Below are 15,134 nucleotides of genomic sequence, written 5' to 3'. Positions count from 1 at the left end.
TCTTCTTCATCAACTTCCCAGATAACTATGTCTCCCTTGTCGTCATGCAATATGCCTATGTCGACTCGAACCACAGTGGTTTGCTCTAAAGATGTCTGTAGTACGGTTACTACAGCAGTTTGTGGTTCGGCTCCACAAGAGACTAGCCCATTGCAAGCTTCAACTTCAGCGGCTACCAGTTTGGCTGTTTCCTCTGCCTCGATCTCCACGTCGAGTCCAGTAACTACTGTGAATATGGAAGTATGTACAGGTGACTCTTGCTCTACGATGCCACTTTTAGCACCCACACAAGAATTGTCTGTTCCCTCGGCACCCCCAGAAGAGCAAAGCACAACTGTCATCTGCTCTGGAGAAGAATGTTCTACATACCCTGTTAGTGCGCCCAATACACCACTTTATCCTGGTGAGACACCAATTTCTGAGGAAGTCTTAACAATTAGCACAATGAAGCCATCCACGACTTGTAAGGATTCAATTTACACCATAGCCACGACAGGAATATTGCTACCTGGCCCGCGTCTTCCTCTACCGGAAACTGCCCAGTCAACAGTTACAGTTCTCCCACGAACTCAGTCACAGTCAGTTTCCAGACCCCAGCAGTTCTCAATCAAGACCCAGTCAGGAACTCCAGTATCTATTCCAACTGGAGTCGTTCTTCCTGGGGTACAAGCTCCTGGCTCTGCAAGCGCACTGTCGAATGTTCCTGTGTACGTGCCAAATACGTTGCAAGGACCAGCTCCATCATCCCTGATTCCAGGAACTAACCTGGCACCATCGGTACCCATTTCTGTTTCAACTTTGTCAGCTCCGATTTCACCTTGTGTTGGTCCGGAGTGCCAAACAACGCTGACTACTCCTTGTCTAAGCTGCACCGAAAGCATCTCAGGGCCTCAGACCATGCCTGCCGCTTCTCCTTCTTTGCCACCTAATTCTCCACCTGTTCCACTTTCAGGACCATCTGTTCAGAGTCCTCTATCTTCGGGCTCGAGTATCCCTGTCCCTGTGGAGACTTCTTGTGTTGGAGTAGCATGTGTCTCAGCAGTTCCCCCTGTTGTGAGTCCTTGCACTGGAGCCGATTGTAATTCAATTGTACCCACATTGCAATCATCGCTTTCAGTTGCTAGTCAGACACCCTGTGTTGGACCTGAATGTGTTTCTCAGCCGGTTGCTACTGGTTCTGTCAAACCTCAACCTCTCTGTTCCGGTTCAGGTTGTATAACTAGCCCGGCTCTGCCAGTTCCAACTGGTCCTCCAGCTACACCGTGCTCTGGAACTACTTGTACAAGTTTGCCAGTGGTTTCTGCTGCACTTCCAGAAGGAAGTCCATGTTCGGGACCCAATTGTCCGCCTCCCGCTCCAACACCTTGTACCGGTGCGGATTGTCAAGGAGCAGCTCCTCCGTCAGTTAGCTCGTGTTCCGGCGGAGACTGTCAGGAGCCACCACCAGCTGTGGTTCCTGCTCCCTCTGAAGCCCCATGTGAAGGAGCTTCATGTACAGCTCCTGTTGAACAGAGCAATAGTGCTTCTGGTCACCTTCTTGACACTTCTATATCATGGTTGGCAAATGTGTCCTGCATCCTTATGATAATTGCATTGGTTTAAAAAGGGATGTATAGATGGTTTTCGAATCGCACTAATTTTTTATTTTCATTTTTACTCATGGAATCATAGAAGTGGTTATATGTCCACAGTTCTCGTCACTCGTTATCTTCTTTTGTACTACTTATTCATTTTTTCTATTATTCAAAATTTGAACACCTTTATTATAATAATTATCAAAATAAATATATACTAAATAAATAAATACCAAATATTTAAGAACTCTTAGTAGTGGTTTGTCGTCAACCTGGCTTGAAAAAGTCTGATAGTCCTAATTTGGTCGTTGATGAGGTTGAGGCTTTATCTCTATTTTTCGCCAGTAATGATTTTAGAGAAGACTTGGATTTCCTCTCTTTAGCCCGCTTTTTGGCCGAACTGATGGAATTTGTTTCTAATGCTGAACTCGCTACCACTTCTAAAGGTGATGTGTTATTTGCTAGTTCCATCTTGATATCCCTCACAGAGCTTATGTTCTCAGCTGAGCCAGTATCCCTGACAGTAATTTTGTTACTCAGATCAGATACCAATCTGTTGTCGCAAACTAAGCAGTCATAAACTAAAGCCCGTTTTCTTTCTAATTGTGGAGGGGAATTTGAAAATTTCTTTTGCAGTAAAAGCTGCCTTCGCTTACGGGCCCTTTTGGATAAACCTCCAGATGTTCTCATACTATTGCCAAGCTTTATCCTGATTTTCACAGTTAGCCCTGGTACCCAAGGTATACAACATTGGGGACATGCTTGTTGGTGATATGCATTTTCAGGCAAATTGATCGATTTTGAACTCGAAGTTTGAAAACATCTCAATTGAATTGCCTGTGAAATAGGCGATAGCGCTAAAGCCCTGGCCGATTTGTACAAGTGAACAATTTTGGCCTCATCCGATTCTTGTGACATTGGTTGTAGCTTAAATTAATTAATGATGCACTTTGAACTTTAGATTTTTCAGCCAGTAATCACGTGATGGTAGTCAAATGGTATGTTCTTCATTAATTTTTATAAAACAAAATATTGCAATATATATATCAGCTAGCCCATTCAAACAAGAAGCTTGTTCTCGTATAAGTCTTCTTCGCGGCTCTTAGATTTCTCACTGAAAAATGGACGCTCACCCACTGATACAGTTCTAACACCAGTTCTGACAACAGTACCAGCGCCAATGGGATAGTCATTAGTAGCAGTGTGGAACACGGATCTGTTGTCCCAAATGGCCATATCGTTCTTGTTCCACTTGAAACGAACTTGAATGTCGTGACTTGAAACTAGTAAGTTATGAATGTATGTCTTAAGAAGAGTACTCTCATCTTCAGTAAGACCGTCGAAAGATGTGAAGTGTGTTCCCAGACTGAAGATGGACTTCCATCCAGTGACAGGGTTCGTTCTGACGACAGGATGTTTGGCAATCAGTTCGTCACCAAAGTTCTCTGGAGCGCCACGCTTGGCAGAATAAATACCGTGCTCACCCTTTGTGGAATCCTTGAAAGTAGGCTGGCTGTAGGTTCCAACAAGAGTCTCCAGGTAAGCCCTTAACGAAGGAGAAAGCTTGTCATAAAGACTGTATCCACTGGCCCAAAGGGTGTCACCACCATGGTCAGGAGTCTCAATAATTCTTAAAGTAGTGTAATCAGCAGGGACGGGCTCAAAGTTAACATCAGTGTGGTACTTTTCACTCGATTTTCTAAACGCAATTCTAGCGTTGTTGTAAACATCGTTGTTGATCTTGGATGTGATGATAGAAACCTCTTCATCAATCTCGTCGGATCCTTCTTTGAGGAAACCACCAGCAGGAGCAACTGGGTGGATGTGCAAACCAGAAGTTTCTGGTTTACCTGCCAGTTTACCGAGTTGATCAGCCAGCTTCTTTTGCTGCGCAATTGTGATATCTTGGTTTCTGAAGAAGACGACACCTCTTCTAGAAATAGTAATGGCAAGGTCTCTCAACTGTTCTTCATTCTCAAGGACATCTTTGAGTTGAAGGTCAGGGTATTCACGACCAATAGCAGGAGTAATCTCTTTGAATTTGTATGCAGTGTCGAGAGCTCCGCTAACTTTCAAAGGACCCGACCAATTCTTCAAAACTGAAGGACCCTCATTGATTGTGTTGGCATATGTAGATGGACCCTTAATTATCTCCTTGGGAGATAGAGCCTTATCAGTCAATTGATAAACAGGTGCAGTAGTAGGAGGAGCCATTTTAAGTTGTGTAAAGTTCTGAAGACAAAAAGGTTTTCAAATTTTGTAATTTAACAATACAAGATATATTGACTGATATATATAGCTATAGGTCAATTGCGTTTTGTCTCGGGACTCTGTTTCCTTTCGAAAAAGTTTGTATTATCATCGACATGAGGTGATGTTACAAACATCTGTAAGCACGTCATCTTTGCTTCGGCTGTCGACAAGTACTCAATGCGTGGGGCATGATAGCATTTGAGGCGGTGAGCACCTTCAGCAATGAGAGCACCTCCACCGATGGAAACTGGTGAGCCACAATTGAGGCGAAGCATGCAATATAATAGGCTAGCTTGGTTTTTCATTAAAAAAATTTTTGGATGAGTGGAGCAAGCCACTAAGTAGGGCTAAAGACAAGCAAATTATATGCAGGGCAATTTAAGCATGACTCTTATCATTAAAGATAATGCATGCCAAGTTAAAGATATAACAAGGTTTTTGAAAAGATTAAATTTCTCCTTATAAATTTATAACATAGAAAGAATTCAATTCCATAATGTAAATTTGTACTTTTCGATATGCTGGCTCCAATGTTGAGAAGTAATAGCAATATCAATTGCAATGATCCAGGTTGGTCAATTCTGAGACATTGGGGCTAGCAGCTCCTGCACAATTCAAGTACGTGATATGGCGTCAGCAAATGCGGATATCCTTTCCCGCACAATATTATATTTTCTGACAGCCACATCCCCGGATTTTTATTTATGCCCTTCGGGAATGGATTCCGTTGGTTAAAAGCTTGGGGCTTGGGGTGGGGTACTTCTCTTTTTACCCGTAGGACAATCTAATCTGAAAGATCAAAATTCTATTCTCGATTTTTGGTGAAGGGCCCACTTGATTTCAATAATTATTGGCACATGGTACTTACAACACCGCCACATGCGATGAGATTGACACTGGGACACCACCACCACCACCTCTCATTAAAAACGATGAAGTGCAACAGGTGCAGCCCATAGCATTTAAAATCAATCGCATAAAATAGATGAATAAAATCATTAAAGGGAGATCATGATCTAGGTTAATAAATATAAATCGCTAAAGGCAGATTTCAGATGTGTCAGGCTAGTTATATACAAATTTCACTTGCCCGCCCTGGTGGGCGACCTGGCTGTCTGTCGGTTGACAGATAGAGTTGCCAAGGGTGTACGATTTTCTGGCTGAAGCATGACCTCAAAAGAGAGGTTGCCTTGTTGGATTCGTTTGGTTCGTGGAGTACGTAAAACTCGGGGAGTAGAAGGGGTCCTGGGTTTACTCGGTGATGAAGAGGCCATTCTTGTGTGCTTTGAGGGAGTCATGGATGTCCAAGAGCTGTCTGCAGGACGCTTGACTTTCTTCGGAGTGCTTGGTGGTGAAGGCATATTGAAACTTGGGAGTTTCCCCACCATCCCAGGAACTCCCTTTTTGACAGACATACCAGTAATTTTGGTTTGAGTCTGGAAAAAATCTGGTACTTGAATCTTGAGATCAGCGACCCACGCATCCGACTGGCCCTCAATATAGTAGTCAATTAGATCGTTCCACATGGACTGTCCTAATTCAGTCATATTTACCAGGATAACAAGACCGCCTTTTTCTTTCACTGCCTTTGCCATGCACCTAACTAGTTTACGAATCCCGACTACTTTAAGCGAAGTTCCTGAAATGATAAGAAAATCGGGTTTGGATTTTATATCTTTGACTGTACAATCGCCTATTGAGTAACCATCAGCATGCTCTTCTCCATAGAGAACTATATTGGGTCTTAAACAGCCCACTCCAGTAAATCGCTTACCGGCACTGGTCCTTTCTTCCTGAATTTGATTGCAATTAGGACAAATCGGGGCCTCTCCTCTATTTAATTGCTCTTCAGTGTCGGGTGTCCAAGAGTATTTGGTAGAGCATGACATGCATTTTAAACTGTTGATATCTCCATGAAGTTGCACCACTTCTGCTGCTTGAATAGGGATTGTCTCTAATCCATAGCCTAGACCACCAATCAGTAGTCCTTCTTGCTCCTCCAATCCATCAATATTTTGTGTGTAACATCTGAGTAGTTTTCCTCGTTCTTTCAAGTGTCGAATAAACCAATGTGTGGGTGTCGATCTAGCTGCTAAAATGCGACGTCTAAGACTCGCCATGAATGTAAAAAATATCTTTGTCGACATTTCTGAGCTGAATAGAATAGCATCAAATAGATCTTTTCCCTTGACAACAGCATTGGGATATTGATGTTTGACGAGGTTATACAAACCATCTTTAGATCGGAAATCCTAGGTACTGTTAGCTTGTTTCTTCCTAAAACTAGAGCTTATTGAGAATGAGGACTCAATGTTATCCTATCAAAACTTACTGGAATTCCTGCATTGCAAGAGATGCCCGCACCCGTGATAACAACCACCCTTCGGGCTTTGGTTAATCTTCTCGCAATTGTGTTCAATTTGTCGCGGACACCTGTGTCCATGGAGTCCAGCTCCAGTTTTATCGTCATGATCGAAGGGTCGGATCTGATATACGAGTCAAAAAGAAAGATAAAAAAATCAAAAAAGTAAATGAGTGTGTAACGAAACTCCACAATTTCAGCTCTCAATCAGCCAGACAATATTGGGTTGATGGATCTGGGACAACAAAAAGATGTTGAAGTACGAACCGTGGTCGAGGAAATGGCAACTGGAAGATGTCTGGTGAAACGACGTGAAAACGAATGGATATACCACTTTGGGCCAAAAAAAGTTTTAATGAAAGTCGTGTCTTGAATGCTATAATGATGGAAAACAGCTGGCTGGTTGTTCTGGTCAAAAAATACGCTATACGCCCTGTTGAGTGTGCGATTTGACCATCCGCCGTACGTTGCATGCTGCAAGATTTATCGCGTTAAAACGCGAACCCTGGTCCCTGACTGGCGTTGGCACCTGCATTGAAGGTAAGGGTTTTTTCAAGACCAAAACAAACAGCCGGAAGAATTGACAGAGATAACCAACAACACAACCTTAATTAGCTCTTGCTCTTAATATTTTGGTCAGTATGCTTATGAAGGTTGGTTCTACGTCATACATATGCCATAAGTCATTAGAGTTTGCTGAAGACAATCTGTTTCTTATAGCTATGTAAGTGAGTCAACAGCTGGAGTGTCGACGTGGAGTATGTCATTAAATCGATATCATATCTGTAGAAGGCAAAGTTGATATAGTCTCCGCTGACATAACTCTCTTGTCACTACAAAGTTGATGTAAGTGATGTCGTTCAAAATAGGATATGAGAGTATCAAAGACTACAAATATAAAAATTAGTGTTAAGGCTAGAGTAAAAAAGGAAAAGAGTCATAGATAACGTATCATACCAGACATCCTTTGGGTAGGATATGTTGATATGCCACCATTTCGGTTTGAATAAACGTCTAGCATTTTTTTTTCAGCGTACTTCCGGTAAGACCCCAAATTCGGAAGTGATTCCCGGACCCTGCTGATCTTCGTCAATCAAATCGATGAAATTTCTCATCTCGAATTTTCATACTAAGGATACAAATTAGATTCCTAATTGAGGACGCAGTACGAGATATTCTAGATTCAATTCTAGAATTATCTTTCAAAATTAGTTTCTCCTTCCTGTTAGTGTAGTAGTTCACCCTATAATGGAACGCGCGTTCGAATCAACGCCGCACAGACTCGGCAATTCAGGAGATTAAACATAAATAATACTCCTTGAGAAGCTAAATTAGACATCGACTGGTTTTGTATTAAATCCCTCTTCTACGGCCATTAGAGGAATCTGTTATTATCTCAGAAGGGTGAAGATATAAGATTCGGTTGTGTTTAATATGGCCAGCGAACCACGTCGAGGCAGTGCAACTTCAGGAACTGGCCAGAGGCCGAATTCCGTAAGCTCACCAACCGGTTCGCCCAGTATTTCGAGTTCTGTGTCATCAGCAGTGACATTATCAACCCCTAACTCTGGAAATGTCAGTCAATCGCCTCTTGTTCAAGTCGAAAGGACACCTTTACGACCAAAAGTACTGAGTTTGTACGACAAGCTGTATGTTCCATCCAGTCGGGGCGACTACTCGAAACCAGACTCGTATTGGTCCGAGTTTTTTCTTCTACGATGCAATCCAGGAGGACTTTTTGCAGTGCTCGATGGTATTTCGAGTGAGCAAATGTTAATGCGCAAGGAGGTCACCCAGGAACTTTTCGAGCATGCACTCGAGCATCTGGCCAGTCGGGATTCTTCGGTGGAAAACTCACTAATGGTAAGTAGGATAGTTACTCACTTTCATATTAATGTGGCTTCAAGATTATGTGAGAATCAACTTTGTCTTACTCGAAATGACATACTAACAATGACCAGGTCCTTTCGGTGTTTTTCCAAAGTCTCTTTAGGAAGAACTTCGTGAGCTATAGTGCAGATATTATCACGGTAATTGCTGGGCTCGAAAAAATTGATCGCGTGTTTCCAACTTTCTTGGGACTGGTCAATGTCATTGTTCAAGACAGTCCTGTGCTTTCTATTAGAGTGTTGGCCATTCGAACTACAACGATATTGGCCGGAGGAGTATACCAGACAAGTTTGGCTTCATATTTTTTGAATAAAAACTTGTTTACTTCTATTATGAAGTTTATTGCTGATGAAGAGACAAAGCTCTATGTCGGTGATGCATTTAGTTTGCTTGGGATCCTTGCCAGTTATGATAAGCTTGAAGGCTTGAATCCGTATCAAGTTCGATTTGCTGATTTCGTTGATGACGCTACGATGCTGCGTATCATTCGTGCTTCAGGAGGGGCTTGGAGTATTAATTTATCTAAATATTCTAGCCCAGCTTCAAAAGCATATTTACTCGGCCCTGAAGCTGGGTCAGCTGGAATAGGTGGTACTATTGCTTCTTGGATTGGTGGTGGTCTGGGTGAGTTAGGCGGGTTGATCTGGAGACGTGGTAGCACAGGTACTGAAGAACATGTCTCCGGGACTGACGAAACTTCTCCTAGTGCGTTAGATGAAGATTTGCCCCATCCTACAATGTCACTACTTCTACCAGTTTATGAGTTTATCCAGGCGAATAAGGTGTTTCGTAGGTTGTTGGTCGAGACACCGGCCAGTGATAATCGTTCTGGTAGCATAAGCGGCAAGGACAATGTGGGTGCCGCAAATTCCACTTCATCTAGCTCTGCTCGAAATAAATCGCCTCCTCCATTTGTGCTGTTCATTTCTTTGTGCTCTTATTTACTTCAAAATCAGCATAAAACACTTCGTGCCGCAAGCTATGCGAGACTTTCTCTACTTATCCTACGGATATTTGCTGAAGACTCTGCTATTGTTTCTAAGCAATTGGTAAGTGAAGAGTTACAAACACACATAAGTTTGTGTAGGCTGCGAAATCCAGCACTCCCCTTGGTCACGGGAAAGACAACATTATTAAATGGAATTATGGATTCACTTTTGGGGTGCATTCGGTTCAATATGAAGAGAACTATTGATTACGACATGTATAATCTCACATTGACTGTACTGTTTCAAGTGATTGCTTCACTGAGATCGACCAAAACAAGAACAACATATCACTGGAGTGAAGTTTGGAAGTCGATTATTTCTCTTATTAAGTTTCTTAATACACATCCACCTAGCGGAGGATCAGGCTCTTCAAAACAAGCCCAAGAAGCCAGTGAAACTGCTGACTTGGCTGTTCTCATTATCGCTGCCTTGCTTATACATGGAGAAAACATTCTTCCTGATAATCATGAACACGACGATCTATTCTACAGGGTAGTCGAGTCAACTGATGAATTCAGCAAACTGAAACGACTCTATAGCTTAGAGAAATCACCATCAATGGCTGTAATTACTGCTACTACCAGTCACTATGCATCGCTGCTGGAGCCAGCCAAGACCAAATCGTTATCGCCCGAGCAAGTGGCACAAACTATAAAACAAGGCTATCAAAGTCTTTCTCTTTTTCAATATGCTAGCGAATCTTCCAACGAACCGACCAAGAAGACACTATTGTATGACAGTTTGCCCACCTACAAAGAGTCGGAGCAACGGTTGTTTCTTAAAAAAATCACAAGGACAGCTATCAACGACACCCAGTTGCTGTACCAGTCAGCGAATTTTTAAAATACAAACGAATTTTGCATCTCCTATTAATTAACTTGCATTTAGATATATAGATATATTATATTGTACTGTCCGCACAAGATATTGCTCACCAGTACTTGTTCAACTCCAGACAACCCAATCGATGTTATGACAAGACCCTTTTGCTCTCTTTTCTGTACAATACTATAAATTACCTGTTACTATGCCTGGCTATTGACGGCCAGTTCCATGATGAGTTTCGTAGCCAGATGCAAAAATGGATATGCAGAAAATGAGTCAAATTCTGGGATTGGTGCTGCTGCACCCTTGGGATGGGCAGTGCCATCTGGATTCTCCCATCCATCAAACTTGAAGTCGACAAGGTAATTGTTTTGTTCCAACTGGTAGAGTTGGATACGCATCTTCATGAGTTCTGTTTTCGGTGTCTCCCGTGGTGTAACTGATGTGTCGGTGTTGTTATTTGCCTCAGTAGGCGTGACATCGCCAGAATTTACAGCTGTTGTCTGCGGAGTGCTCTCCCCAGAAGTTGTTATACCTGAACAGGAGTTTGAAAGGGACTGCTTGAGTGGTAAACCACACTTCCAACGGACGTGGATAGTCCACAAATCATCATCTACAGGCTTGGCCCATTCAGCGCCCAAATTCCGTAATGCCCGATAAATTTCGCCCATAACATCTAAAGGATAAGACCTCGAACGAATGCCAAAATGCCATCGTGTCTTTGACTTTTTCGTCGAGATTGGATTCAGCTTCTTAGATGGTTGTATGCCCTCGGCGATCATATTAGCCCGGTGGTATGCTGGCAGAGAAGTGGGTAAAATCGCAATAGTTGTATGTGGCGTTGTGAGTGAGTTTGAATCAATAGCTACTCCTCCCTGGAACCGCTTATCAAATGTTAATGTAGGTGGATTACCTCGACCGTATGGCTTGCCTGATGAAGACACTGGCGTTCCAGGAGATGATGCAGTAGCAGCGAGTACTGGAGTGGAAGTACGAGAAAATGGTTGCTTAAGATCATCAGCATCCTCTGGATGCTCGCTGAGATACCGATCAATATCATCCTTCTTAAAATGAATATCTCCAGAAGCCTGATGGTTGTCCTTGAGCAGGTAATATGCATCTCTAATCTCACTACCATTATCATCCGAACTCTTGAGTGCCTCATAAACTTGTTCCTTATCATATCCCATGGTTTTACCGAGTGATGCCACAATTCCATCATCAACTTTCTCTGTTGCAGTCTTGGAATCGTTTCCTTCTTTGTGGTCTTCGTTGCCATCATCTTGTTCAACGGGAGGAAGGAGATAAGAAGCGATGCCGACCTTGAACCAAGGATCTTCTATTATTTCTTGAACCGTGATACGATTCAGAGGGTTTACAACCAACATTCTTTGTAACAAGTGCTTTGCACCAGGAGACAGGAAGTTGGGAATTGTGTAAACACCACCACTAATCTTCTTGAATAAGACAGGAATAAACTCGTCGTCGAACGGTAGTCTTCCGCATAACATGACGTATAGAATGACACCACAAGACCAGACGTCCACTTCAGGACCAGCATAAAGCTTACCAGAGATGACCTCTGGAGCTGCATAATTGGGCGATCCACACGACGTCTTCAAGAAGTTACCATCAGTCATGATGTTAGACAGACCAAAATCAGCAATTTTGACATTCAAGTCTTCATCCAGTAACAAGTTTTCGGGCTTCAAGTCTCGATGGACAATCTTGTGACGATGACAGTACTCTACTGCAGATATGATTTGTTGGAAAAAGCGTCTTGCTTCATCTTCACGCATTTTACCTCTTTGTACAATATAATCGAACAATTCATTGCCAGCAAACTCGATAACCATTACGATTTCATCTTTGGATTTAATAACATCATATAACTTAATAATGTGAGGGTGTCTTAGTAAACGAAGATATGATATCTCCCGCTCAATCCGTCCTTGCATGTCAGATTTGGCCAGTGTCTTTCTATTGATAATCTTTAGAGCGACTCTGGCGTGTGTTGCCATATGATATGCCAATTTGACTTTACCGAAGGAACCTTCTCCAAGTGTTTTGATAATCTGATATCTGCCAATTCTGCCTGCACTTCCACCCTCGTGGCCAAACGAGGGCATGACATCAGCGTTGCCATGACCTCCCGCATGTGGAGGTGGTGCACTAGGAACTGACATTCTGTCAATGGAATCACGTACTTGACTACTTGGAAGATGAAACAGTTAATTCCAAGATACTTTGCCGTGTTGCGATCGGAACCGTTGAATTCGATGCTAATGAGTAATGTGATGTATCTTTGTATGTTATTGAGCCCTATCAATCCAATACAGTGGTAAGCCCAAATTTCTTTTGAATCTATATGAACCTCAGAAATAACAATTGTGATGGTTTATAATGCGAATTTGGATCTAATATATCAGTCTGTCATGCATTCCTGTTGTTGGCATTCCTGGTTCCTTCTTAAACTGAGACGCCCAATCGTGCACAAAGTGCATCCTGGGCACCTTTGATGGACAATAGAGTAACATTCTATTATCGGCCGTTGATTATCAGTGGGCAAGGGTTGGTGTGTGCCCATGTAGTTCTCCATATATCTTGCATTGAAATTCATTGACTGACAATTAATAATTGAGTATAATAATCAGTTCGGTAGTAGTTTTAGGATATACTGGGTACTGGTATATGTTATTATGTTTAATATCTGGCTAAATATATCGAAACTTCGAAACTTATCTGTGCAGTGTGAATATGCACATTGCTAATGCGAGTGTCAGTTATACATTGTATATGATGTTCATATTTATTGAATTAATTGCTTGTGCGAGACGTCAAATTAGGAGAAACCTAAAACTAGAAGACTTTATTTTTAAACCAGATACAAACCGCGGCAAACACAAAACGGCGCCAGACAGCATTTCCCCATCTTATTTACTCTGAGCCAACGTCATATTATATCATGGGCAATAAATAATCTGCTCAATCTTGACATGTTCTGTGAAAACTCGGTAGAGAGAGGTGCCGACAACACATTAATAGAGGCCAAAAATGGTTAAGACTACAAAAATCGATTCTAAACCCTGCGTTTAAGGGCAGTTGACTAATACTAAATATATAACGGGGCTGCAAAGTGACAGATTCAACTCGGTTTTAGTCAGAACAAGCTTTCCTAACACATGTGATTCCCAAAAAACACCACCAATACACTTCTGTATACGATTGACAGCCGCCGTATTGTGTATTGTGTGACAAGACATAACGGAAATGTCAAACTCCAACTAGCATCCACCCGTTGAGCGTCAAGCGCGTCGATCAACTGCACTGCACAACGGTGCTCCGTGTCGGTGTTAAATCTTCAATCTATCGCCGACGATAGCCGTTACAATCAATTATCGCATATAATCAATTCTTGATAAATACCTACAAAATTATACCGAAAATACAGTAAAAGCACCAATTGAACGATCAAAGACATGTTGTTTATGGACGGTTTGTACCAAATAATATTCCAGCAAAATTTCATCAATGTAAAACCGGCCATCGGGGAGAATTGGTACCGATCGGCCGTCCGAGCAGCCGTATATATGTAATAAGGGCCTGACGATCTTCACATAAATGCATGACGCATGTAAGCCGTAAGCGCCTTAGTTACCAGGTCATCTTCACCTGAGATTAATAATGATTTAATGTGAACTAACAAAAATATTTATCAGCAAAACCAAAACGAGCCTAGTGTTTTCAGGCAGTGACGTTCTATCACAGGACAGCAATAGGAAGTAAGAGAATAACCAAAACAAGTCCCACCAGCAAAACGTTGGAAGGGGAATGTTAATATCTCACACGTCAATCAAAACTTAATTGAGTGAGAGATAAATGGATCGAGCTAAATAGCTTGACTCACAAGATGCAAACACGTCTAAGGCAGAGCAAGGTGGCAGAGGTGGGCAGAGAAACGCGTTACAGACAATAGGAGTTGGCTCAAAGTGGTTTCAGACAGCATAATTGCAACTGATTTTTAGATTCCCACACAAACTGTAGCCCTTATGACGCCAATGATCTTTATATAGAGTGTAACGAAGTTGAAATTAGAATCATGGCTTGTCTAGGAACCAACGAGCTTACATCTTCTAGAAGTATAAAAGCAACGGCACTGAGGTACGTCAGAGTAGAATATCCCCCTGCAGGGTTTGTTTTCTATGTGGAGAAAAGGGTCTCAAATCTATAGAAAGCTGAGTCAAACCCGACCATCGATCGGTTCAACAAAGACAGACCTGCATCGAATGATCCTTCAATATGCAGCCCTTTACGCAAACGTCATCGATCTCCAACTAAAAACAGATAGAACCACGGCCATCATACTATTGTGGGAAGAAGATCTGCCACGTCGGCTTTAACAAAAGTTTATACGCCGCCAATAGCATGGCCGCGGACTAGAAGTGGCTCTATAAGGATTGCGTTCGGTGGACACAAGTCCCGGACTCCCGTATTTTTGTGCCCACAATCTGATGGTACACAGACGAACAACCAAAAAACAGTATATGTAGAGTTCTTTAAATTCTTGTAGAAGCTAAAAGATAGCAGGAGATTTAAAATTGATGCAAAGTTGATTACACGCAAAATGCAGAGAACTGTAGAGAACATTCAAAAACAAAAAAAGTGGTGCATCATTTTATTTCGTTTATTGCTAGTTTACCGCTCAAGTAGCGCCTAGCGCAAGCAGGTGGGCTTAGCTAAGTGCTTACCGGAGTTTAGACCTGCTGTAGCGGATTTTACTGCCGGATCATTATTTCCAAGTTTGCCAACTCAGTGGCTGGTGCGGTAATATCAATTTTCTCCTCAAAAAGGTTAGGTTTCGGTACTGTAGCAGGGAACATCTGGGTCATTAAGGCCGAACAGCTGCATAGAGGAAAAAGCAAGAACGGAAATAGGAGGGAAAACAACAACACAATCGAAAAAAAATAAAATAATGTGAGGAAAAACGGAAAAAAAAGTAACGCCTAATGGTCCGGCACCTATCGGCTGGCCGACTATATATATATATAAACAAACGCAACTGTCTGATAAATTTAAATAAATTGTAGTTTGTTGACTAGCTGATATCAACATATCAAGTGAGTTTACTGACAACCTGTATTGGACAGTCCAGTTGAGAAAACAGTTAATGTAAGTAGTTTTGCTTGTTTAACGTTGAACATGACCTGGTGTGTTCAGGAGATCGATGGAGCTGTTGAAACC

The 15,134-nt window shown here is 42.1% G+C and overlaps 5 protein-coding genes across 5 annotated transcripts; 1 reads left to right on the top strand and 4 right to left on the bottom strand.

The window, feature by feature from the left end:
- Positions 1 to 1,841: 1,841 nt before the first annotated feature.
- Positions 1,842 to 2,492, bottom strand: AWJ20_51 (uncharacterized protein; the record flags this gene model as incomplete). The annotated part of the gene is made up of 1 exon (XM_018882219.1): positions 1,842 to 2,492. One exon carries the CDS (start codon positions 2,490 to 2,492, stop codon positions 1,842 to 1,844), a length of 651 nt encoding a protein of 216 aa, XP_018734304.1.
- A 141-nt stretch (positions 2,493 to 2,633) lies between these two features.
- On the bottom strand, positions 2,634 to 3,788 carry JLP1 (Jlp1p; the record flags this gene model as incomplete). The annotated part of the gene is made up of 1 exon (XM_018882110.1): positions 2,634 to 3,788. One exon carries the CDS (start codon positions 3,786 to 3,788, stop codon positions 2,634 to 2,636), a length of 1,155 nt encoding a protein of 384 aa, XP_018734303.1.
- A 1,121-nt stretch (positions 3,789 to 4,909) lies between these two features.
- Positions 4,910 to 5,947, bottom strand: HST3 (Hst3p; the record flags this gene model as incomplete). The annotated part of the gene is made up of 1 exon (XM_018882002.1): positions 4,910 to 5,947. One exon carries the CDS (start codon positions 5,945 to 5,947, stop codon positions 4,910 to 4,912), a length of 1,038 nt encoding a protein of 345 aa, XP_018734302.1.
- Positions 5,948 to 8,411: 2,464 nt separating this feature from the next.
- On the top strand, positions 8,412 to 9,911 carry AWJ20_48 (uncharacterized protein; the record flags this gene model as incomplete). Its single annotated transcript, XM_018881894.1, has 1 exon — positions 8,412 to 9,911. The coding sequence occupies one exon, from the start codon at positions 8,412 to 8,414 to the stop codon at positions 9,909 to 9,911; it is 1,500 nt and encodes a 499-aa protein (XP_018734301.1).
- A 182-nt stretch (positions 9,912 to 10,093) lies between these two features.
- On the bottom strand, positions 10,094 to 12,079 carry SNF1 (AMP-activated serine/threonine-protein kinase catalytic subunit SNF1; the record flags this gene model as incomplete). Its single annotated transcript, XM_018881788.1, has 1 exon — positions 10,094 to 12,079. One exon carries the CDS (start codon positions 12,077 to 12,079, stop codon positions 10,094 to 10,096), a length of 1,986 nt encoding a protein of 661 aa, XP_018734300.1.
- Positions 12,080 to 15,134: the final 3,055 nt, after the last annotated feature.

The sequence above is a fragment of the Sugiyamaella lignohabitans genome, chromosome A (genome assembly GCF_001640025.1).
Source record: "Sugiyamaella lignohabitans strain CBS 10342 chromosome A, complete sequence".
In the NCBI taxonomy this organism is placed as follows: Eukaryota; Fungi; Ascomycota; class Dipodascomycetes; order Dipodascales; family Trichomonascaceae; genus Sugiyamaella; species Sugiyamaella lignohabitans.
Note: the sequence above shows the minus strand (reverse complement) of the source record. Positions and strands in the feature narration are given on the sequence as shown.